Source organism: Pygoscelis adeliae, unplaced genomic scaffold, assembly GCF_000699105.1.
Source record: "Pygoscelis adeliae isolate BGI_AS28 unplaced genomic scaffold, ASM69910v1 Scaffold49, whole genome shotgun sequence".
In the NCBI taxonomy this organism is placed as follows: domain Eukaryota; kingdom Metazoa; phylum Chordata; class Aves; order Sphenisciformes; family Spheniscidae; genus Pygoscelis; species Pygoscelis adeliae.
Window position 1 is genome coordinate 207,772 of NW_008825545.1, and position 23,531 is coordinate 231,302.

Below are 23,531 nucleotides of genomic sequence, written 5' to 3' on the forward strand. Positions count from 1 at the left end.
GGCCTGATCCTAAAAGAGAAAACATCTATTCAGTAAAAAATGAAGTTCCAGTTCCTATTTAACATAAAAGTGTAGTCCAAGCAGAAAGTCAACAGTGCAAAATGGGGTATGACTCTTAAGTGTGCCTTCCTCAGTGACCTGTAGTGTGGCAAAATGTTTTGTTTCAAATTACATTCTCTGCTTCTTTTGCATGCATTCCTGAAACTTTAGTTTTTAATGACTTGTCAAATACATCAGTAATTCAAGGTTTCTTTTACCATTTAGTCTCCCTAGGTGCCCATCTCAGCTAATCAATGCTTATCAATATTTTTAAACAAATGCTAATATTTACAGGTGTTTAACTAAAACATTCATTGAAAAAAAACAGAACAACTGTGCCTTGATTAAACTTCTGGTTTAAATTGGTTATTAAAGCGAAAAACCCTAAGTAATTTCTTAATTCTTTTTCAGTTATTACCTGCTAAGATCTAATGTCTTTCTTCACAACTGTTTCACTTAGTAGCAACACACAACAGCATATTGCACTGGGAATAATCCACATTCAAATAGTCAACTGTAAAGAGATTACCTTTAACAAGGACAAGCAATCTCACTGAGCAATTCTTCACCAAAGATTTGCCAATTTCTTTTTCCTACCTCTGAGAGATTATTACAAACTAAGCACCTAGGAAAACACAATAAATGAACCCAGACAGTAAGAGGAACTCAGGAAGTGTCTAACTAATATCTCATCAGGAAGCTGACTCTCCCTGGTAAGGCACCTCCCAACAGAAGGTCTGAGGGTCGTCCCCCCCAACTAAGATGAGTTCAAAAGGCTAAAAAAAGGAACAATTGTTATACTGCACCTGGCAACACCTCTATAGACTGTGAACAAAACAGCTTGCTGCAGGTATTCCCCATGAACAGCTGCAATGTAGCATTTTTATCCTCATTTTATTTTCTATAATGTGACCTGCGTGCAGCTTTATTTCTAAAATCAGCACCGCTGATTCTATAACCAGTACGTCCTCTGAGAAGATGTACTTTTTCAGTGATCATTCCAATACTAAGATGCTAGAGAGATTACAAAATTTTAGAAAGTCTTAAGAATTTCTCCCTGGAAATCCTCGATCCCTAGTCTATTACACAAAGAGACTGCACTGTATTCAGAGGAAAATATTGTACCCCTTGACAGTGATTGTTTATCTAGCGACTGTTCATCTAGTGTGTTTGTCAAATCTTGTCCTGCTACGCTGGTTACTTGGAAAAAATCTAGGACATCGATACTTCTCTGCTTCTTGCCTCTTGCCCAGATCTGTCAGAAATGGCTGAAGCTCAGGTTCTCCTCCACTCACATAGGACAGGGGACGTTGGCATTCATTCGGGCTGTGTCTCTGCTACCTGCTGCACTAGCTGAGGTAGCAGAAGCTGATTAGCCTCCCCAGGTATCTTACCGAGGTGCAATACTCCAGAGGAACTCACACGAATGCTTCTTGCATTCAAGACAGCTCAATGGCCTTGGAGAGTGGTCATGGCACACCTGTGACATGCTCTGTATCTCAGCTTGCTTAGGGTGGGAACTTGTACTCTTCTGATCTCTGATTTGAAGAATTAGTCCTACCTGCTCTTTCAAGGATGGCACCAGGTTATCACAGTCTGAATTCTTTTGTGCAGAAGGAAGAAGTTGTAGGCAAGAATAAGTTTCTGGACAGTTTTGAAATACTACTTCCAAAGGCACCAACTTCCACATGCAGAGTAAAAGATACTGCTCTTTCTTACAGTGCAGATGAAACAGATTACATCCAGTTTATTTATAAAAGTTTTATACACCTGAAATATCACAAACATTTACAACTTTCCTGCTTTCTTCTGAGTTCTGAAAAGACTAAGTCATACAATTACACTGCTGTCTCCTTTGACTCCGATGTCGGTGGTGGCTTGAAGTTTAGTATCTCTTTATATGTAATGCCTGGAAAACAACAGAATAAACACAGTGTTGCTGGTCTAATCAGAAAAGGAGCTGCACAGACACAAGCAAGGTGCAACCCCCAGCATGGTTAGGCTCTGATCTAGGTCAGGGAGAGAGAGACCTCTTCAGGCAAAAAAGAGAGAAAGAGTACAAAAAGTAAGGGAATCAAGGATCGTTTTTTCACCATTTCAGATTTGAAGAAGTAGCCCAATACTGAAATGTTATAGGTGCTTTCAAAGGGATGCAAGCATTGACTTTACAGTATAAGAGGCAATATCCTCAGAAAGAGCTACTGAGCATATCAGCTTTAAAAGTCAAGTCCTCTCTTAAAAGCCAAAATACAAATCTCTGACGTGAGATGAAAGCTAGATTCAGACTTAAATCTCTGCTGAGATAGGTACGTTTTCTCTCCCTGAAAGAACCTAACTTAAAATTAAGGCCAGCAACCATTGCAGTCCTATAGAGCCAACAGTTGAGGAATCCATTTGCCTGTCCTATCCACTGGAAGGAACATATTACAGAAATGGTTTCTTTCCTATGTTGCGGAAGATGGGAGGACAGACACGCAAAGGAGGAGGAGAAGGAGAAGGAGGAGAGCCTGTGTTAGGAGGCAGAGAAGAAACCTTTGGGGATCATTCCAGGAGGACTCAATAAGATGAACACTAGCTTATCGATAACGTTTTTCTATCTTAATGCTGTCTACTTACTCCATTCCATCAAAAGCAGAGAAAGTAATCTGTAAAGGGGAATATTCCTGTTTCTGGATGGCCTTTCTATCTGGTCATTTTTTAAAACATCACAAAACTAAACTCACACTTCCACTCATCTAGCGGAAGATCCATGTTATCAAATGTGTCGTCATATTTCTCAGCTTCAATTTCTTCCTCAGGATCGTGAATTGGTTCAAAGTAAGGATGCATCAAAGCCTCAGCTGCCGTGACTCGCTTCTCTGCATCCAGCACCAGCATCTTCTCCAAAAGGTTTACAGCTATTGAACGGAAAACAAACAGTGCATTCAAATCACACCACTGATTCCAGCTTGTACACAGTAATGTTGCCCTGGAGATATTTCAAATAAATACACGGAGTTATAAAGCAGAATCATTGGGAGTTCATTCTATGGCCAGTGGGGCCCATCTGCATGACAAAATAGTGTTGTGAGCAAGCTAGGATGTCTACAAAGCCTGATGCAACGCAGAGATGCTCCCTTGCTTCTGTAAGCAATACAGCCACATCACCTCAGCTAATGACTTCTCTGCTCCAAGGACCACTGTGCTTGGGGCTTTCCCAGGTGTCTTTTATCACTGCCACCACTGTGTTGTGGTTCTAAGGTACATCACGACCTGACAGCAGCAGAATGAACAGGTGGGTGTAGAGCTAATGAGAATTGCTCTGTGTGCGTGACCAAATCCAAGCCCAAGTACACTTTGAAGTTCACTACGACAAGTCAGTTGTCCACGCTCAGAATATCAGCACTGTCTTTATCTGCTATGTGGTTTTGACCTCAGCCAAAACAATCCACGAAAATCTTGTATGTTCCTCTCCAGTGGATTTTGGATCAGGTCCACTGTTAGACTGTCAAAATGGGCTAGTGTAAACAGATATGATGAATGAAGTGTTTATCCTCTGTTTTTCTATCCTGAAAGAACGTTCCTGGGTTGGGTGGAGCAGCTGAAAGGAAGAAGAGGCAACAGTGTGGGACAGGATGCTGCAACTCCTGCTTGCCACATTGTGGATTGTCTCCAACCTTCCCTTCCAGATCATAAGCAGTTGCGCTCTACATAAGGAGCAGCCAGATGGCCACAGAGGTGATAGCAAGAAACGTACTAAAAACTAAATGGAAATGTGTAGTTTGCTGTAGCTGAGGTCAGTGAGCTAACCATGCAGTCAGGGTAAGAGCTGCTTATTAATCACATGTATTTCTACTGTATCTGAACATATAATTTTAACTTCTTAAATTAAGAAGATTCAATCATCCTAATTGATATTCTAATAAAACTGGCCTTGTGAATGTTCAGGTCATTGGGGAATGGACAATGGTTTGGGCAGAGCCACCTCAGAGCTCTGGCCGCGTTGGGTCACGTCACAGTTATGCACACTTGGTATGCTCTTCTGGCTGTTTATATCTATCAAATCCAAGCCAGTGCTTCTCAGGAATGCACAGATGTTTCTCAGGATGTATTCATTCCATGACTAAAATGTCAGCTTTCTATTTGCTTGCATTTCTACTGTAGATCAGATTGAGCTTTCAGAATTATATTTCAAATACAATACACAGAAAAATTTATAACATATGTTTAATTTCCCAGGGATCTTGAGAAAGCCGCTCCAGTAAAACCATTAAGCAGATGCTGGATTGGAGCCTGAAACACAAAATACTTCTTTTTTGACTCTTCTAAGAAACATCTGATTCCTGGCAGGGTCTAAACTTGGCAAAGTTCAGCCACTACAATCAAAGTTATGAATTATGGAAAGCAAGAGATAGAAAAGCACGAGAGCCATCACATAACCTGTCTGATACTGCTGCTGCCTCCAATGCGAACACAAGAACAAGACACAAACTGTCTTACCCAAAGGATTTGCATACTTCAAGATGGATGCAAAATCTTTTTTCTGGACTTTTGGGAGGCTTTTGATATAGTTTTTTGCCTTAAAAGAAACATGAATATTAAATTAGACTTTTGCTGCCTTTGTAATGTGACAACATTAACTATATGCTTAATAGGTAACTCACTGATGCTTTGATAGCACATTGTACAAATGGAGGGTTTTTTGGGTCATAAACCCTGATTATATTAACTTTCTTGTTGAAAGGAACTTTTTTTTTTTAAATCAAGCCTTAAAACTGTGATTAAGAAATTATAATGTAAAGCTTTAATTATTAGTTCTCCGTACTTAATATATTAATTAGAATAAATATGTATGCATCATTTGAAAGGATGTCATAGTGAGTTTACAGGAATCTCTAGAAGTGAACCTTATACAGTAATTCATTAGTATTTAAATGGTATAGTTAGTCTAATGATTAATTTTAGTTTTTTTACAGTAGGGGCTTAAGGATTCTAGAAGGACATCCACACAAGAATAGGAAAGACAAAGTCAGCGACATCTGCATAACAACTGGGTTTTTTTAATAGGTTCATGTTTTCAGTACGTTTCCAATAAAGGTAGTAATGCATCAGCTCAACTGTTTATATGGTACACACTGGAAACTTTGAAGTATTTAAATGCATAGATTTTTCAAGTGTCCTGATCATTTTCTGTGCCCCCTTAATCTCCAGTAGCTATTCTGGGTGTGCAAAGCTCTTCAAGGCAGAGATGTACCATCAGGGGTCATTTCAGTAGTCAATACGTATTATCTCAGCCAGCCTAAGAACTGAGCATGGCTTAAGTAAAATTAAGACATGTAAAATCAACTGACAAAGCAGAATACTCACATCTTGACTCTGCAGCTTTTGAACAAAATCTTGAGTTGGTGTACCTGTTATTTTCATTATTTCTGTGAGTTGGTCCAGATCTGAATACCAGAAATAAGGAACAAAGTCTTTCACCATAAAACTAAACACCTTGCAAAAATTGTGAGTTTCTTCGCTATTAGAAAGTAAAGCAAAAATCACAGTGCAATGAGTGAACAGAAGATTTATAAAAGATGAGATGAAAGTTCTCCATTTTTCTTGCAAAAGGCAAATACACTGAAAGCACCTGAAATAAAATATCCTATACCTTGGGAACACATAATTGAATCATCTCCAAACTCCTCTAATATCACCAGGCCTCCTCTATATTTTTGGTCAAAATCAGTCCAAAAGTATTGGAGTATCTGAACAATCAACATATATACTGCATGCATCGCCCTGGTCTATCCAATACTTCTGTGACGTAGAGGCAGGAAAAGTCACAGGGGAACACCAGGTGGTACGAAGAACAGAACAAAAATCAGGGGAAACCAGTCTGTGTTAGTTCTTCTCCACATTGAGAAACTTCAAGAAGACAAAAATTAATCCCTCTCTTCCTCATTTCTCACATGCTTAGCTTGATTCCAGATGCTGAGATGTTGGAGGCATTGGGGTAAGGCATCAGAACACTCCCTAGTCTTCTGTGTCCTAAACCAGCACAGATTAATCAGAAACAGTATTAGCTGCTTCAAAGAAGAAACACCATATTTACAGGAGGCTAATGCTGCAGAGAACAGCTTTATGACTCGTTTGCTGCTCTGGTAAGAGCAGCAGATGAGAAGCTAGAAGCTAGATCAGAGCTCAGGGCACACGAGGATTCTACCAACCTCTGCAGAAAAAGGCAATGGTGGGTAATGCTGATTAAATAGATAAATAAATAAAAACCCACACCAAGTTTGCAGGATAACCTATTCATAATACTAAAATAAAAATCCCTTAAATTAGCTGTTTCCTTATTCACCTACCCACAGCTGAACCCATGGCTGCATTTCCCTGACAATAGGTAATACCGATTCATACACTCAAAAGCCAGCAAGGACTATTATGCTGGGGTAATTTCCTTCGTAACACAGGACGTAGAACTTCAGTCAATAGTTCTGAAATCTCCCAAACCCAATATGACTAAAATACTAGCTTTTCCACTCTTACATTTACAGTGCAATCTGAAAATTATGATTCATTCATTTCCTTATTTATGTAAAGGTTAGCATTAGTTGAGAAACGCTATGTTAGTCAAAGGCTGTTTTAGTATTTTCTTGTTAAGTACTAATGTGTACTTAAAATCCATACAGCTGAAATAACTTGATGTATTCTACTTTTCCATAGTCCCCGTCATTTTTTTGGTGAATGCAATCTTCCTTTTTTATGTTTTTCCTCACAAAACAAGAATAATATGATCCATGCAATGAAGTCCTAATCTTACATGTAAGTACTTAAATACAACTATAACTAAAATTAAACAATTGTGATTCTGTAAACAAGTATTTGCAGATAAACAATTTATTGACTGGAACTCCACAAGGGCAAAAGCAGTGCAAAATGATTAGGCTGAGCTGTCAAATATACAAAGCTGGGAAACAGAAAAAAAAAGTAAGAAATTCTTGCTGTCTTCTATTAACACTGTCCTCTATTAACTATCACAACTACTACTGCCATTGAAGTATCACTTGAGGTTGAAGTTGCTTGATCTTAACTATTTTCTTAATTCCTCAGCAATGAAATGATAGGACTCGATGTTTTCTGTAAATCTAAAACATTTTACTAGATGTTACTTACATAACATTTTTTGGTTTTGGTCTCAAAAGCATGAAATGGACTACCATGTGCACATAAGTCCGTAAACTACAGCAGAATCTTCTGTGCATGTTCTGGAGTTGTGGAATCTATTACTAAAAAAAATCAAAGTATGTCTTTTTTATGATCACAGAACCTATTACCTGATGACTTGAGATGTGATTCAAAGACCACCTCTCTTTCTCTATTGAAAAAGTTCAGTAATACAAGTTTTAATTTGCACATGTGCAAAAGTGGTAGATATCAAATAACCAATTAATGAGAAAGATGCAAGCCATTTTACTATTAATTTCAATTTATGCTCATCAGTTTTTGAACAGACCTACTGTATCACATAAGAACCTCTCATCATTTTCTTAAGTTAGTGTCATAAATTCACTGAAGGATACGATCATTTCCTTTGAACAGAGGCCTCCCCGTTATCATCTCAGCCATTATACAGCCCACAGACCAGATGTCAACTGAAAAAAGACCAATAGTCACATTAAATTGCTGAATGCTTGTCCATTTAAATATACATAAAGTTTAATTTAAAGCATATTTTAAAGAAGTGTAAAATTTGCCTTTATAGCCTGTTACAAAATAAATGAGTGCCTTGCCAAGTATGATGAACAGTATAGGTAAAACTACCAGCCTTTCCAATTAGCAAACTGGAGATAATCTGATAACACGCAGAATCAGTTTCTCAGTAACACGCAGATGCATGTGGAAAGTAAATTTTCAATGCTTTCAAAAACTTCCACAGTTATCCTAGCATTACTTGAATTCCCTCCTTCTGCCATTTTGCCTCATCTGTTCGAGTTACAATCAGCCCATCTTTGCAGGAAGATGACAGTCAGTGCAGAACACAAGAACATAGACCAGACTGTCACATCTGTATACATTTATATCACTTTTTTCCAACCACCTTGGCACTTTCTGTTACTCTCAGAAAATACACAAAAAAGCCCCCAAACTCACAACCACCAAACAATTACCTGCTATTTATCTACAAGGAAGTTTTGCATAATTATATTGCCATTTCCACCTCCAATTTCTCATTCACTTCAGAAACAAAGACTTGCTTATACATTGCCTGATTCAGTGAATGCTCCAGCTCTGCTAAGACTTTTCTGAAGAGATGCTGACCTGTTTGTGTATAATGCATCCAGTTAAGTATGACCTCTGGGGCTCTGTACCACCTTGTAACCACGTAACCGGTCATCTCGCTGTCTGTATGTCTCGCCAATCCAAAATCCAGAATCTGTAGGGGAAGCACAAAGAACATCCTGATCAGACAGCTAGTTATCTATTTTATACAGACTTTACAAATGTGGAACATAAAAAGAATCAGAGCATTCTGTAGAGACTGGCTTATTTTTGCATCTTTTTTCTCACTGAAGTGTCTTGTTCTCATTTCAAAAATCAAGACAGAAGTAGCAAGGAGCTTTACGATTTTTTTTTTCCCGTGTTAGATACTCCTATAGCAATACTAAAAGCTGTAAAACCAGTAAAGAAAATAATAAATTCTTCAATTATTAATTAAAAAGATATGGGTCCCAATCAATGCAAAAAATTCCCTGGCCATGGAATGACTATCATAGCTTGTTAGGGCTAAAAGAACAGCACCCATCTTAGATGGCATTCATTGCTCTCATATCCCAGGTGGCACAAGTATTCAGGAGTGTGTTCCAATAATATTCTTAAGTAAGGAGGAATCATTATCTTTGTTTTCTGAGTTTTCATAGAAGAGGAAATGTGACCTCTAGGTCACATTGATAATATACAACAAGAGTAGGGAATTATGATTATTTAGCCCCACTGAGTTTTCCCGAACCTACTGCGTCAACTACAGAACAACCCTCTGGAAGAAACACAAGGTCAATGCAATTTTTTTAAAGGATTGTGCACAATTCAGCTGGTTTCTAAGACTGTCAAATATTTATCTCTAGGTATAGCAATGTGTACAACAGCATGATTAAAAATGAATGTTACGGCCTTTCATCAACTTCTACAAAATTGGCTAACGTAAGGGCCCACCTGTATGGACCTTCAAAAGATGGTGCCAAAAGATGCGGCCAACAGCGAGAACACTCCTGGAACGACAGTCAGTTCATAGTTTATCAGGCAGTTCATGCTTCTAACAAGAAGTAGGGGTCTTGGGTAAGTAAGGTCTATTCAAGATAAATCATCATCATCCACAGATACTTGAATATGTAGCTTTGCATGAACAGCCACTAGTTTCCAGGTGTTATCAGGCTTCACATACATTGACAGGGCAGACATTTTTACTAGGAGCACCTGTGCATTAATATGCCAAGAGTGATGTTTTTGTAACGCTCTCTGTAATTAAAGATTTTAAAATATTTCAGGATAGTTTCATCATTCCCTGAAACTAGCAGAAAGGAAAATTATATTTTCATTCATAGATCAAGGGTATAAAATGTTACGGCTTATTTTTATTGCCATGCTTGAAACATCATTTCCACATCTTCCCCATAACTGCTGACTATGTACCAATTTAAGAACAGGAATAGGATGCCAAGGGAGAGATTTTTATTCTTACTAATAAAATACAATTGATTATGGCCGAAGTTACCCCTCAGAACTTTGGGTACTGAAGATTTACTGGATTCAAAACATTTGCAGTAACAAAATACACTTTTATATACAGCTTTCAAATTTATTCTACTCATAAACCACACATTATGTCTTCCCAGTAACACGGGAGTGGGGCGGAAGAAAAAAGGGAGTTTTACGTAATAGGTCAAAAGCCACATGTGGTACCATCTATTCTGTCACAGCTTTTTAGGCCTTTTCCATACTAAGGCCCGTGATACTTGGAGTTGGAGACAGCCAAAATATAATTTGGGTTTGTATTTTCGTAAAAGCAGAAAATGACAGCGAGAATTTTTGTGCATTATGTATTAACTTCAGGATTTCTTTTCATTTACATATTCATTAGGCTCAGGAACAAGTGCCTGCTGTTAGTACTTAACATTAACATGGTATAATTTCAAGAACAATCTTCACATGAAACTATTATTCTCACACTCGAACTTTTCAGCTGGAACTTCCAAAGCAATTTTCAGAGCAAGTTTGAAAATCCTTTTTATAATGCAGGAATTATGGAAGAGAGAGCAAAATCCCCTCAGCTTCTCAAGGATAAGCTCCCCTTCCACTCAGCAAACTCAATTTTCCTAACTTGCTTCAATAACCATAACAAAAATAACTTGTAACTTCAAGACTGCAGAAAGGGCAGTGATTTCCCCTCAGGCACCCTTCACTGTCACTTTTCTGATTCCTATGTAGCAGTTGAGAGCATCAGATGAGGGAGCCAGAAAGCTCATTGTGAAAAAGAAAACTGATTGCTTATTAATTAATTACCAATTCAAGGAACTGTTTCAACTTGCCTACAGCCTCATCGCCACCGGAGCTGATGGACGGGAAGCTGGCGAGTGCACAGACGTGGGAGGAAAGGGTTGGATTATCCCTGGCAGCATGGTCCTGTGCCCGCATAAACTGACTTTGCAAGTGCCGTCTCAGAGCAGGGTCACATCCTGCCCATTGCACCCCAACGCACGCATGCGGGGGAAGTCAGTTCAACTCCTTCAGTGTAAGAGAGATCCCAGTCAAATCCTTGCCTTGATTTTTTTATGCACACTTCTCAACATACTATAGTTTGCTTTCTGTTTATAGACCGGAGTTGCCTTTTGACAACCAGTATTTCCTAACTGCAGATTTGCACTTTTGTTCTGCATATGATATCAGAGCCTATCATACAACCAGGGACAGCATAATTTCACTCTGAAAGTCAAGAAATGAAAACTAAAGCTTAATGCTACATTTTCTCCCTGTCATTTCACAAAATTGTGTTCCGATATAGAATTATTTGCCTTATTATTTATCTAAAAGCTTAAAAATGCCCAAGGTAACCGAAAATTAAGTTGTGTTAAATAAGAAGATACAGTGGAGATACAGTGACCGTATCATGGAATAATGTCTTAGACCTGGGCTGCATCTCAAAATGTAGTTGCACAGCTGCAGGAGTGGGGGGACAAGAAGAGAAACATGTACAACTGCTTTTTCTAGATTCTCTTTTCTTCCTCATCACCCTGAGACCCACTCACCGTTTGGCCTCCTACAAGCCAGGAGGAGACAATGGCTTTTTGTGATAGATAGGGAAATTCTGAAATGACAGGACCCTCAACATTCAGATCAGTCTCCAAAGAGCAAAAAATTGTATTACAACAGCTATGTGCAACTATATAATTTGTATGTTATATGCTAAAAAAACATTTTTGTAGTGTTGCATCAACTTTTATTTTATTTAAGGGAGTGCTTCACAACCTTTGATCTTCTTCTGTATCTCCTGGCTTGTAGAGTTAGATTTTCTGTATTTATTCAAAGCTGAAATTCTCACATAACTGAACTACTCCCATAAAGTCTTATGTCTCTTTTAGGGAAGAAACCTTAGCCATAAGATCTAAATGTACTTACGTATCAGGACACAAAAGCCCCCATTCAGATTTACTGTTGTTTTATGAGGATGTATAGGCCAGTCATGGTTCAAGCACAGGACAGAAGACGTAGCTTGATTTTGTAATTAACTGAAAAAACCTGACTAGCCTTTCAGATTGCTAGAGCTAAGAGAAAATAGGTGACAAAAACAATTCTAAAAATTAATAATGTGCTATTAAAATACAAGAACAGAATTAACTGGGGACTGGAAGCAGTGTGGGGCTACTATCTCTACACTCAAGAGAATAAGCTATATTCCTAAAAGAAGCAGTGTTGAGTATTACATAATTCTACTTCACAATAAATGATTGGCTTCTTTACAACAAAGTCATTCTACACAGCCAAATAGATGCATTTTTGCTAGGTCAGGGTACACTGCGTAATTATTTCTGAAGTACAAATATTATCCACTCTTCCACAGACTTTGGAAGATTACCAATACATGTAAGAAACTGCTTATCAGAACTGGTCAGATTCAGTATTTCAGTTCAATGATTTAGAAGAAGGCTTGAGGTGACACAACATTGTGCAGGAGAAGATGGACTCTACTGAGAACACTTCCAAGGAAGTGGCAACATCTACATTTCAGGGCAGATACTTTCCACAACGGGTGCTACAGCCCCAATCTCCAAGAGTGCATGCCAGCTAAGCCCGGTTTCCATACTGGAAAGAGGTGTGGATGTGCACTGTCCCCCTACCCATCTTTCGAGGGAAGCCCCGATGGGTAGGATGAAGGGAGTCACGGTACACGCCAATACTTGCCCCACTCCAGAGAAGCAGCAACCAGGTAATACAAGAAATGCCATAAAGTGCAAATGTCTTGCAGTGTAGCAACAGAAACAGCTAATAGCTGAACTACAGGAGGCTGAATTAGGAATTGTCTCCCTTTAACGATTTTTTTCCCTCACTACTTCAGTTAAGAGCAAAAATCAAGCAGAACTGATATATTCCTGCTATGAAATACACTGTGGTCTACATGCAATTGATACTACTGCTAGTTGTAGCAGTGCAGAATGAATAACTTTCAAAGAAATAAGATGTTCTTGTTCATGGTGAGCAGTACGTGATTCCTCTCATGCTTCTCTGAAGTGATTAGCTGCAACATATCATAAAAACAGTTCTCCATTACAGCTCTTATCTGACTGTAACCATGACATGATTTTTTCTTGAAGAGTATTTTTAGTTGAGTGACTGCATAAAATATACCAGTATTCATTGCAACATACACATCACACAGGAGAAAGCTGACTGTTACCACCACGCACACACGCTTGGCATGGGCACATGTGGCGTGGACTGCTCTGTCAATGCCAAACCCGCAGAAGCAGTTTCAGTTCTTACGCTGCCCTTCACCCAGCTGGAGGGACCAAAGTCACCAACTGCTCCAACGATGCCAGGAATATAGTAACCCACGGCACTGACTTCCTCACCAGAAATCCTCCCCTACATCTTGGAGTCAACCCCCATTTCTCCCATTAGCACTGGGTACCAGCTTCCCGGAGTGTCCTATCTGGACTGGATGTTTTCAGCTGGGACATCCTGGGCAACGTTTCTAGCTTGAGGTGCAGCCACTTCTTGTGCTTGGCTCTAGAATGATCTCAGAAATTGATCATCGCCTCTGCCATTCGTATGAAATGCACATTTATGTCAGTCAAGGACATACAAATAGAAGGTGAATAGATTCTTACTATTCAGGACTTTATTGCTTAAATAAATATTTAATTATTCTTGTGGCGACCGAAGTCAGACAAATGGGAAAATACTTATAAGGAGCAGTGTCTTGTAATTTTTTTCAAGATTGTTACCATTGCCCATCTGATTCTCTTCCCTTCCATTTTCCAGCATTCCCGTTTCTCCATGACTCCTCAAAGCCCGTGGGCTGAAAGCCTGGTCCATCCCTGAAACCAGCCAGCACATCTACAGCTGTTGTGCCCGTTGTCTTCTGTGGTGTATTTCTAATACATCTAACTGTTTTTTCAAATAAATATATCCTACCTTCAATTCACAGTCTTCATTTACTGCCAAGTTTCCAGGCTTTAGATCCTGTAATCAGATTTGAAATGGATGTTATTTATTTATTTTACAGCAAGCACAATAAAGCACTCTCTCTCTCTCTCTCTTTCATTTAGGTTTAATGGTTTTCATACAACTACTTAGAACAGCAACAGGTAAAATGGTGTCATAGGTCTAAATTAGAAAATTAAATCTTACAAATAACAGAAACAAAGACACAAACTTGAATATGTTTGGCTTTTTTCCAGTATGTTTTCCCTGCAGACAAATCAACTTTTTTTTCCTGCTAGAAGTCAGAAAAATACTTGCCAGTGAAGGAACTGGCAAGTTCTGTGTGGGGGGGTTTGGATATAAATTTGTTGCATTTAATACTAACACCACAAAGTTAAGGATTCACATATATATTTCTGGACTGTACACACTGCACATCAAAATATACTTTAAAAAAGTTCCATACCCTGATAGACCTAGGAGTACTGAAAGAATCAAACAAGATTTTACATAAAAGCCTATGCTCTCTTCTGTGGGAAAATCAATTTCCTAACAAAGTCAATTGAACGGAGACTGTAACATGTAAAAAATTCCCTTAAGCCTCTTTAGCTCCTGCAGAGACTTCTAATGATCTTCAGAATTTGTACTTCTAAGTTTAGCAGCAAAGGGAAGAGTACTGGCAACGACTAAGAAGATTTTGCAACGTCAGTGACTCTTAGACATTCACAGTTATAAAGAGAAAGAAAAAAATCAGATATAAGTTTTCCTTCAGCTTTTGTAAACCTTTGTTTGCCACTTTAGCACACGACGTTTAGAGGAATCTTCTCTCTGAACTTTTTAACAGGCATCCAGCTGTTTTATATGAAAATGTTAAGATCAGAGGGGCCTTGGAGAGAAGCAAATTGGTGCAAAGAACCTTAACGAAACCAAGAAGCTCAAGAGCCATCAAGAGGGAGCTTAGAAAATTTAAGCAACTGTAAATTTAGACCACGATCACAGCAGTTGTAGAAATAAAAATATCAATTTCTTACATTATTCTGGCAGTTTACGTGGTTTCCATGTCCAGCTTAAAGCTACTATACAATGTGCACTTTCTGTGGTACTCCTGATATTTTATTACAAACAGCCAGTTTCTCCTGTTCTGATGAAGTTTTGGGGGAAGTTATGCTGCTTGATACCACAAGAGCGTCATTCAGAACTCCTTCACAGGGCAAAAGTGATTTTAAATAGACTTTAAACACAGCAGAGATTCAAAAAGAATCAGATGTTTAATTTCTCTCAGAAAAAAAAAAAATCGAGGTTTTCAAGCCTCTAAAATTTTGGACTGTTTTTTCAGTTTCTATGTTTTCATTCCCCCCCCCCCCCCATTTGACACATTAACATAATGTTTAAACAACATTTAAACATTGTTTTTAAAAGTTTAATCTTAATTTTAAGAAAAGCCAGAAAGAACTCTTATCCATCTCAGTTTAGACACTATTTGCTCTTGTGGGGACTTACAACTCAACTTCACAAAGTAATTTAAGAAATCCAAATCCAAGCTGTATTCAGTGCAACTTGGGTGCCCAACTTACACTGATGTAGCCGTACCACCTTTTGTTCCTATTGAACAAGAAACCAAAGGCAACATCAAACACTATTTATAGAGACACTATAAACAGAAGTTCAGGCATATTTATGAGCATGCTTATACACAAACACCGCTTACATTATCAGAATATAAACATCTTTTATATTGTTTCCACTTACCCTGTGAATTATGCCTGATGAGTGAATATACTGTAAAAAGAGAAAGTATTTTTTAGTTAATAAGGTCCTGACTTTAAGAAGTTGCCCAGGGCAGGGGAGAAAGTACTTTTTCATGGTGCTAAAGTAATCTGAAATTAGAAAATGTTTATTTATTCCACAGAAGATCCTTTTAACTATGTTTTTAACAGTCAGATAATTACACTAGCATTTTGCCCTTCCCTTCCCCCAGTAATGAGAAACCAGTAAATCAGTTGGAGTACTGCAACAGATCATACCGTTTTTTCTAATTCTTCCCATACATAAAATCCTGTTTCCAGTTAATTTTTGGCATTGCTATATTTACGTATCAAAATAAATCCTGCTATTTTATATATCAGAAATGCTCTCTTGCAATAGATGTCTCCCGTGTGCCATCATAGTTTAGATTCGTATGCTGCAGCAGTATTGAGTTTTTAGAAATCATTTGAGACCAGGATGGAGGCCAGTCAAGCTCTTAGCTGAGAAGTCTTGCTACATGCTTCAATACTTCCTCAATGAAACATTGAGAAGTCATGTTACAAGACACCCTCCTTTACCCAAACATTTTCATCACCCTTCCAGTGACCTATTTAAGGGCTCTCAGAAGTGAAACCAACAAACTGGACACCTAGGACTAGTTCTTTTAGGAAGACACCTGACCAAATACAGATGTCTGTCACCAATCGCTCCCTGCTGAGGTATGCAGTCCCTCTCACCAGCTGAATGATGCCCTAGAAGAGACTATTTTCATCACAATAAAGAGAGCCTCTAGTCACTAGTTCAGACACAGGTATCTCTTTTGCAAGGATTGAAATGCAGAAAGTTGACTTGAACTGAGGACATGCTTTCCAAGAGCGGGCTGGGACATGCTACTGTTGTTCATTTCAGGTGTGGGGAACTGATCCAAAAACCCCACAGACCATACTACTGATGGCAGCTCATACTACTGACACTAAGCAGCACAAGAACAAGAAAGGCTTTTTAAAACGTCCCCAGAAAAGATGGATGAGATGCGAATCCCACCAGCTTCACCTGGAGAGTTTTCATTTTATTCCACCCTGAAGAATGGGACAATAACTGGGAAAAGTTAGTGGAAACCAGCTGTCAGAGCCAGGAAAGATCAACCAGGGACAGTCAGGGTGGTCTCACGGAGATACACCGAAGCACTGAACTTTGCAGGGTAACTGCCAACCAGCCATAGCCCCAGCAACCGTTGTCTTCTTCCCCAGCAGCCATGAAGATGAGCAATTAACCTTGTGAATGCAACAGTCCCTCTGCAAAGGGATCCTCATAGTCCACCTGATGAGAGGACCAGAGAAAAGAAAGCAAAGCTACAGGTCAAAGCTAACTTCTTCAGACAGATCCAACGTGCGTTTCAGACTTAGGTTTCTGAACTTAAACAAAACCCATACAACCTAAGCAGCACAAGACCTGGATTTAAAGCACCAAGTTTTTAAAGCAGTGACTGAACAAAAATAAAATCTCTGACATTTTCCTCTCTTACACCTGACACAGTGCTCCAGATGTGGTCATGCAGGTTCTGAAAAGAGGAAAAAAACCCCGTGGCTACAACTTCACCAATCCAGCCCAGATGATGATAGGGCTTCGCTGCCACACAGGTGCACCGCTGACTGCTGTACCCAAGTCCATGCAGGACTTGGCATTTGCGGTAGACCAATTCCTCCTGCATATTACTTGCAGATGAGGTAAGGTTTAACATCACCCATAGGAATTGCCAAAGCGCTTCACAGGATTTCCTGGGGCAGACACAAGGGGCTGAGGGCGCAGGGCTGTTCCCCAGAACGTAGGCTGTAAAACCGCTATAGCAAATGAAGAACTGCGAAACGTCGTTTCTGTCATGGATGTGCATGAAGTAGATCAGGATGGGAGGAACCAGATGCAAAAAGAGGAAGTTTGTCATTTGTACGCAGAGACCAGAGAGAATATATACTTTTTTTTTACAGAAATGTATTTGTAAGTAGTTAAGACTCCCAACAAATGAGGAAAAAGCTGACGACTTCTGCCAATAGCCATCTTGATCAAGGATAGCACAATGACTACTTGCATTCTAACTCATTTCAATGTCTTCTAACTGAAGCCTCTTGATTTTCCAGAGCAGATGCTTAAAATATTCTATAGGCTATTTTTGCTGGTATGACTGTAGACAGTAAAGAAATAACTGGCAGACCCAGGAATTTCTGCACCTAAGAACGTGGCATGTAGAAACAGGAATTAAAAGGACTGCACCCTTCGGATTTTTAGTTAAAGTGAACCTCTTTGGGGGGAAGAGCATGGTTTCACTGACGTTATCACCCCACCAAAGGTTTTCTGAGTGTTCAAAGCACCAAAATAATGTTAACGCTTTGGGGAGAACTCCTATATTTTCTAAACACTCTTCTTAATACAACACTACTGAGATTACATGAAATAGCACTTATTCCTGGTGCTAATGTACACATCAGCCTTTCTGTAAGCTGAAATACTGGTGCTGTGCTGCAGTGTTTCTTTAACAATAGCAGTATTTTTTTAACTGCATTTTATTATCTCCTGGCAGGTAGCAGCACTGGAACTACGCCAGTCTTCGTTCAGAAAATTTTCCATTTCAGTTCAATAACCTTCTGAAATAGGATCCTATTCTTACTGATTCCCCTCATTAAATTATCCATTTATTGACAGATTTTTCACTCTTAACATGGCAAAAACATCCAGACCAGAGCAGACATATCCTTCACAATGTTATTACCACTTCACCCAAACAATATGTCATTCAAGAACCCAGTTAACGTGAGCAAAGTGCCTTAGAGCACAGGAGCTCTGTGCATTATCCTAAAGACAATTTTTGGTAGCATGCATAAATCCTTGAATGCGAGCTTCAGATTGTGCTAGGAAGCTATCCAACAGTTGTCTAAATTATAAGAATTCTTGTCTGTATATGCAATCTCTACACAAAATAAAAAGCTAATCAAAAGGGAATCAGAAAAGACTCAGGAGAAAGTATTCTAGACAGCATGCAGAATGAAAATGAGGAGTGACTTGGCAGGGAAGGAAAAACTGAAGAGGAAATGGGTGAGAGGGGGAAGGGAAAGCAGAAAAGCAGAAAGAACAACATAAACGTGAACAAAAGACAGTAAATAGACGTGACAAAAGGATAGAAATAGAGCAGGTAAATATTACCATGAGTATGGCAAAAGAAGCTTGAACAGGTGTTTTTATGGCCCAAGAGCTATCCGTCCATTCTCAAATACTGTACAAATAAAGAAACGGGACTGCTGCCCACCTCCCCAGACCTCTACGAACAGGAACCCGACTGGCACTCCTGCAGAAGAGGGACCCAAGACTGAAAGCGCTGGAAGCTCCAGCCCCTTTCCACCTACATAAAGACATTTATGTTCAGCTTGCCTTCTGTACTCTTTGACAATACACAGCTTTTCTGCCAAACAAAAAAAGATGAAAGCCCTTCCAAGTTGCAAGTGCATACTTAAATAAAATTTAATGCCAGGCTAAGGCCCGACTAGGAAACAGACAAAGGAGAGGCACATCACTGATTTTAAGCGGTGTCAAATCGCATTGTTTTTTCTTACCACAGATGAAGTTAAATTCTGATAAATTACAAGGCTCACCAAAGAAAGGAAATGAATATTTCATTCTCTATAGAAAGAAGACAGTAAAATGGCAAGAACAGAAACTAACTGACAAACAAGGACTGTATAGACTTACAGAGCAAAGACCTGAGGCTTTATGCAAATCTTCCTGAACTCAGTATGAACTTTCTATTGACCTCAATTTATATATATTTTTTAAATCAAGCCTGTTGAGCATTTTGGTATACAACCAATCCAGAACCAGTTGACAGGTAGAATGTAGAAACGAAGCCTGCAAGGAACTGACTTGGAGGCTTAGCAAAAATCTCTTATCCCTTAACAATACATCACTCATGCAGTTTTTTCTACACGCATTTAACTGTCACATGTAAACAGATTGTTACAATAGAAGTATGCAATGTGACAAAAATTATGAACAGCCTTCTTGCCTTTGACCAGACATAAATACAGATACCATAAAGTGCTTATGTACTTTACACAAAGGACAAATGCATATTGCAGGTAACATCTTTAACACCAAATAACCCCCCAAAATAGAGTCCATCAAATTTAAAAGGTGCAAAAAATTAATATGCATTATAAAAATGAGAGGCTAAGCTTGGGAAGTTGAAAGAGTTTTACAACAAAGATCTGCAGATTCCTCCTTCCCAGGTGTTGAAAGTATTTTACCCTTATAATGCCTCAACTGAGTGCTAGCTAAGTGTATGCTTTGTTCCCCCCACCCTGCCAAAAAAGCAATCTAAGTAAACACAGATGGGCTGTCTTTAATCCAGATACAACAGACCTTAAAAAGTACAAAATTTTAATGCAAAACTTGGGAGACCCTTTCTTAAACAGCTAACTTACTGACATCCGTAAAAGAAGAAACAAATTACTGACCCATTTTCTTTTTTCTCTGCATGCTAGCAATACTGCTTTCAGCTTAACCCACTTCCTAGCACAGACAGTGCTGCAAGAATGTCCCTCAAGCACTGCACCACTCCTATTTCTTAAGGATATTTCCAACTAGGTGTATTATTGCGGCTGGATGAATTGGTTCAAGAAGAATCCAAAATTTAATGGAACGGATACAGTAAAGACTGTTCTCAAATGTTTGCCGTGCAATAGGAAATGACAAAACATCAAACTCTAGTAGCTGAATAAGGTCTTATTTCCTGCTTGCAATTTTGAGGTAAGTACATTTGTGCTCTTCAAAAATGTGGAGGAAGAGACAAAATATTCAGGTGAACCACTTCTTATAGAAGATCTAACACAGTTACAGAGACAAGAGATACCAATTTACTAAGCCTATCTCAGCATCCCTGCTGGTTGCCTTGTAACTGGAATGAGAACTGCCCTCGTTTTTACAAAATCCTGGAAATAGCAGCTTACATCAAGAACTTCCCGCTCTTTTCCTCTGTGGTGGGTTGACCTTGGCTGGCCACCAGGTGCCCACCGAGCAGCTCTCTCATTCCCTCTCCTTAGCAGGACACGGGGGCAGAAAATACAATGGAAAAGCTCATGGGTCGAGACAAAGACAGGGAAATCACTCACCAATTACCATCACGGGCAAAACAGACTCAACTTGGGGAAGATTAAATTAATTTATTGCCAATTAATAACAGAATAGGATAGTTAGAAACAAAAACCAAAACTAAAACCACTTTTCCCCCACCCCTCCCTTCCTCCCAGGCTCAACTTCAATCCTGATTCTTCTACCTCCTCCCCCCGAGTGGCGCAGAGGGACAGGGAATGGAGAGCGTGGTCAGTTCATTATGCTTTGTCTCTGCTGTTCTTTCCTCCTCACACTCTTCCCCTGCTCCAGCGTGGGATCCCTCCCACGGGAGACAGTCCTTCATGAGCTGCTCCAGCATGGGTCCCTTCCACAGGATGCCGTCCTTCAGGAGCAGACTGCTCCAGTGTGGGTCCCTGTGGGCCACAGGTCTTGCCACAAAACCTGCCAGAAGCCTGCTCCAGTGCAGGCTCTCCATGGGCTACAGCTTCCTTCAGGGCACATCCATGTGGTCCAGCATGCGGTCCTCCACGGGCTGCAGTGTGGATATCTGTTCTGACATAGTCCTCTATGGGTTGCGGGGGGCAACTTGTGCCACCATGGTCTTCTCCATGGGCTGCAGGGGAATCTCTGCTCCGGTGCCTGGAGCACCTCCTTCTCCTCCTTCCTCACTGACCTTGGTGTCTGCAGGGTTGTTTCACATTTTCTCACTCCTCTTACAGCTGCTGCGCAGCATTTTTTACCACTCCTTAAATCTGTTATCACAGAGGTGCCACGAACATTGCTGATGGGCTCAGGTTTATCCAGCAGCAGGTCCGTCATGGAGCCAGATGGAACTGGCTGTGTCTGATGTGGGTGGCAGCTCCCGGTGTCCTCTCACAGAAGCCACCCCTGCAGCCTCCCACTACCAAACCTTGCCACACAAACACAACACATCCTCTTCAATTCCTGCTCTGTTTTCTTCAGATGTATGTCAACCATGCACAGTTGCCCCACTTGCCTTCCACATTTACTGATCCAACAGACTTCAGTGTCAACCTTTAGGGCCCACAAATTCCACTCTGTTGGCCTCTGTGAGATAATCTAGGCCACTAGGACCAAAATATGTTTCTAAGCCATTTCACTGGAATTAAACTCATTATTCATCCTTTCCACTACACTCAACTCAAGCTAATTTTTTACAGTTCATATATTGCTTGCCTGTAAATGAGCCCAAAATGATGTTTTTCATCTCTGGTGAATAGCATGCCTCTGCTGGAAACCTGTTTCCCAGACAGTTACCTGCAACTAAACAGACCACTGCACTTATATGGTCCTTGAGAAAACACTTATTAGGACATGGCTTTGTAATTAGGGAACTAACTACAAAACTGAAATCATAATTCCACATTCAAAGCCCAGATCGGAGGCGAATTCCCTCTAGTTTAAATAAAGCCAACTTCCCCAAACCTGGCTTTAGTTTCTGCATTTGTAAAATGGGAATTACAGCATTTAAATGCACAACTGTAGAATAAGAAGGATAATTACTTAGCATATGTAAAAGGCTGTGTGAGTGAAAATCTACTAAATGAAGAACACAAAATCCAAGGTAGGGTCAAAGAGAAATTAATAATGCAGGACTCAACAACAAAGTATATTTACTAAGTTTTGTGATGGGAGTAAAACGATTTACTTGCTATTCTGTCTCTGTTAAATACTGAGAGACAAAGGAATCTTGGGTACACTGTTCCTGATGTTCCTGTCCAGGAACAGCATGCTGTCCTGTGATATTATTTATTTTTAATAGTGTTTGGCAATGCAAATATAGATCTGGAAGAATCAGCACCCTGATGGATGTGCCAGACGTCCCTGTATCAAAACCAGTTCTGTATTTCCACTGCACAAACACATCCCTGTGCATCACACCTTCCAGCACACCGACTCCACTTATCTCCGTATGAGCACAGAGGAAAGTCTCCCCATACGTTGTATGTTGCAGACACAGGACCGTAAAACCAAAATTGCACAGTGCAAGCAGCAGCCAAGGAACGACATTCAATTCCAGACAGTGCTGTTCCATGGCCTCGTTACAACATGCATCTCCAGAGCAGCAAAGGGAATTGAATGGCCATCACTGCAGGAGAGCCTGGCTGAAGCCTGCAGAGCTAGGTCAAGGTTTTTCTTCTCTTGGAATTGTGTCACCAAAAGAAAAAAATAATAAAGAAGTAATAGCCTTTTTATGATCAACAGTTGTGTACATCCAAAAAGCAAACACTGTAATTTAAGAACTGCAGTACCAATCTAGACTGAGAAGCATTTTCATATCACATTAATATAGGTTATAGATGGACAGGGAGCTTAAGGAGTATCTTCTTTTTGTGTTGTAAGATACGAACTTTAATAATTACAGTCCATTTTTTAAAAGCCAAATAGAGGAAAAAAACAGTAGCAATAACAAACAGTATTTAGGAGAAAGATGAGGAAGAAAAACATACAAAATATACAACCGCTAATACATTTAGAGTCATCTTTGTGAGAGTCAGTAAAATTCAAAGGTATGTTGTTTTGCTATAGCTGTTGGCTCTGCAGTCCACAGATGTATAAGATCCAAGAGATGAGAAAGAGATGCATAGAATCATTTAGGTTGGAAAAGACCTTTAAGATCATCGAGTCCAACCATGAACCTAACACTGCCAAGTCCACCACTAAAACATGTCCCTAAGCGCCTCATCTACCCGTCTTTTAAATACTTCCAGGGATGGTGACTCAACCACTTCCCTGGGCAGCCTGTTCCAATGCTTGACAACCCTTTCAGGGAAGACATTTTTCCTAATATCCAATCTAAACCCCTGGTGCAACTTGAGGCTGTTTCCTCTCGCCCTATCGCCAGTTACTTAGGAAAAGAGACCAACACCCACCTCGCTACAACCTCCTTCCAGGTAGTTGTAGAGAGCGATGAGGTCTCCCCTCAGCCTCCTTTTCTCCAGGCT

At 39.7% G+C, this 23,531-nt stretch overlaps 1 protein-coding gene across 1 annotated transcript in view; it reads right to left on the minus strand.

The window, feature by feature from the left end:
• Window positions 1-1,667: 1,667 nt before the first annotated feature.
• Window positions 1,668-23,531, minus strand: part of MAPK12 (mitogen-activated protein kinase 12) — a 51,873-nt gene continuing 30,009 nt past the window's right edge. Inside the window, exons 5-12 of the mRNA XM_009332025.1 lie at window positions 15,451-15,480; window positions 13,693-13,740; window positions 8,326-8,440; window positions 7,587-7,658; window positions 5,386-5,465; window positions 4,519-4,597; window positions 2,763-2,936; window positions 1,668-1,948 (exon numbers count right to left, since the gene is read on the minus strand). Coding sequence (XP_009330300.1) covers window positions 1,878-1,948; window positions 2,763-2,936; window positions 4,519-4,597; window positions 5,386-5,465; window positions 7,587-7,658; window positions 8,326-8,440; window positions 13,693-13,740; window positions 15,451-15,480 — 669 coding nt within the window. The 3' untranslated portion in view covers window positions 1,668-1,877. The remainder of the gene's footprint in view (window positions 1,949-2,762; window positions 2,937-4,518; window positions 4,598-5,385; window positions 5,466-7,586; window positions 7,659-8,325; window positions 8,441-13,692; window positions 13,741-15,450; window positions 15,481-23,531) is intronic.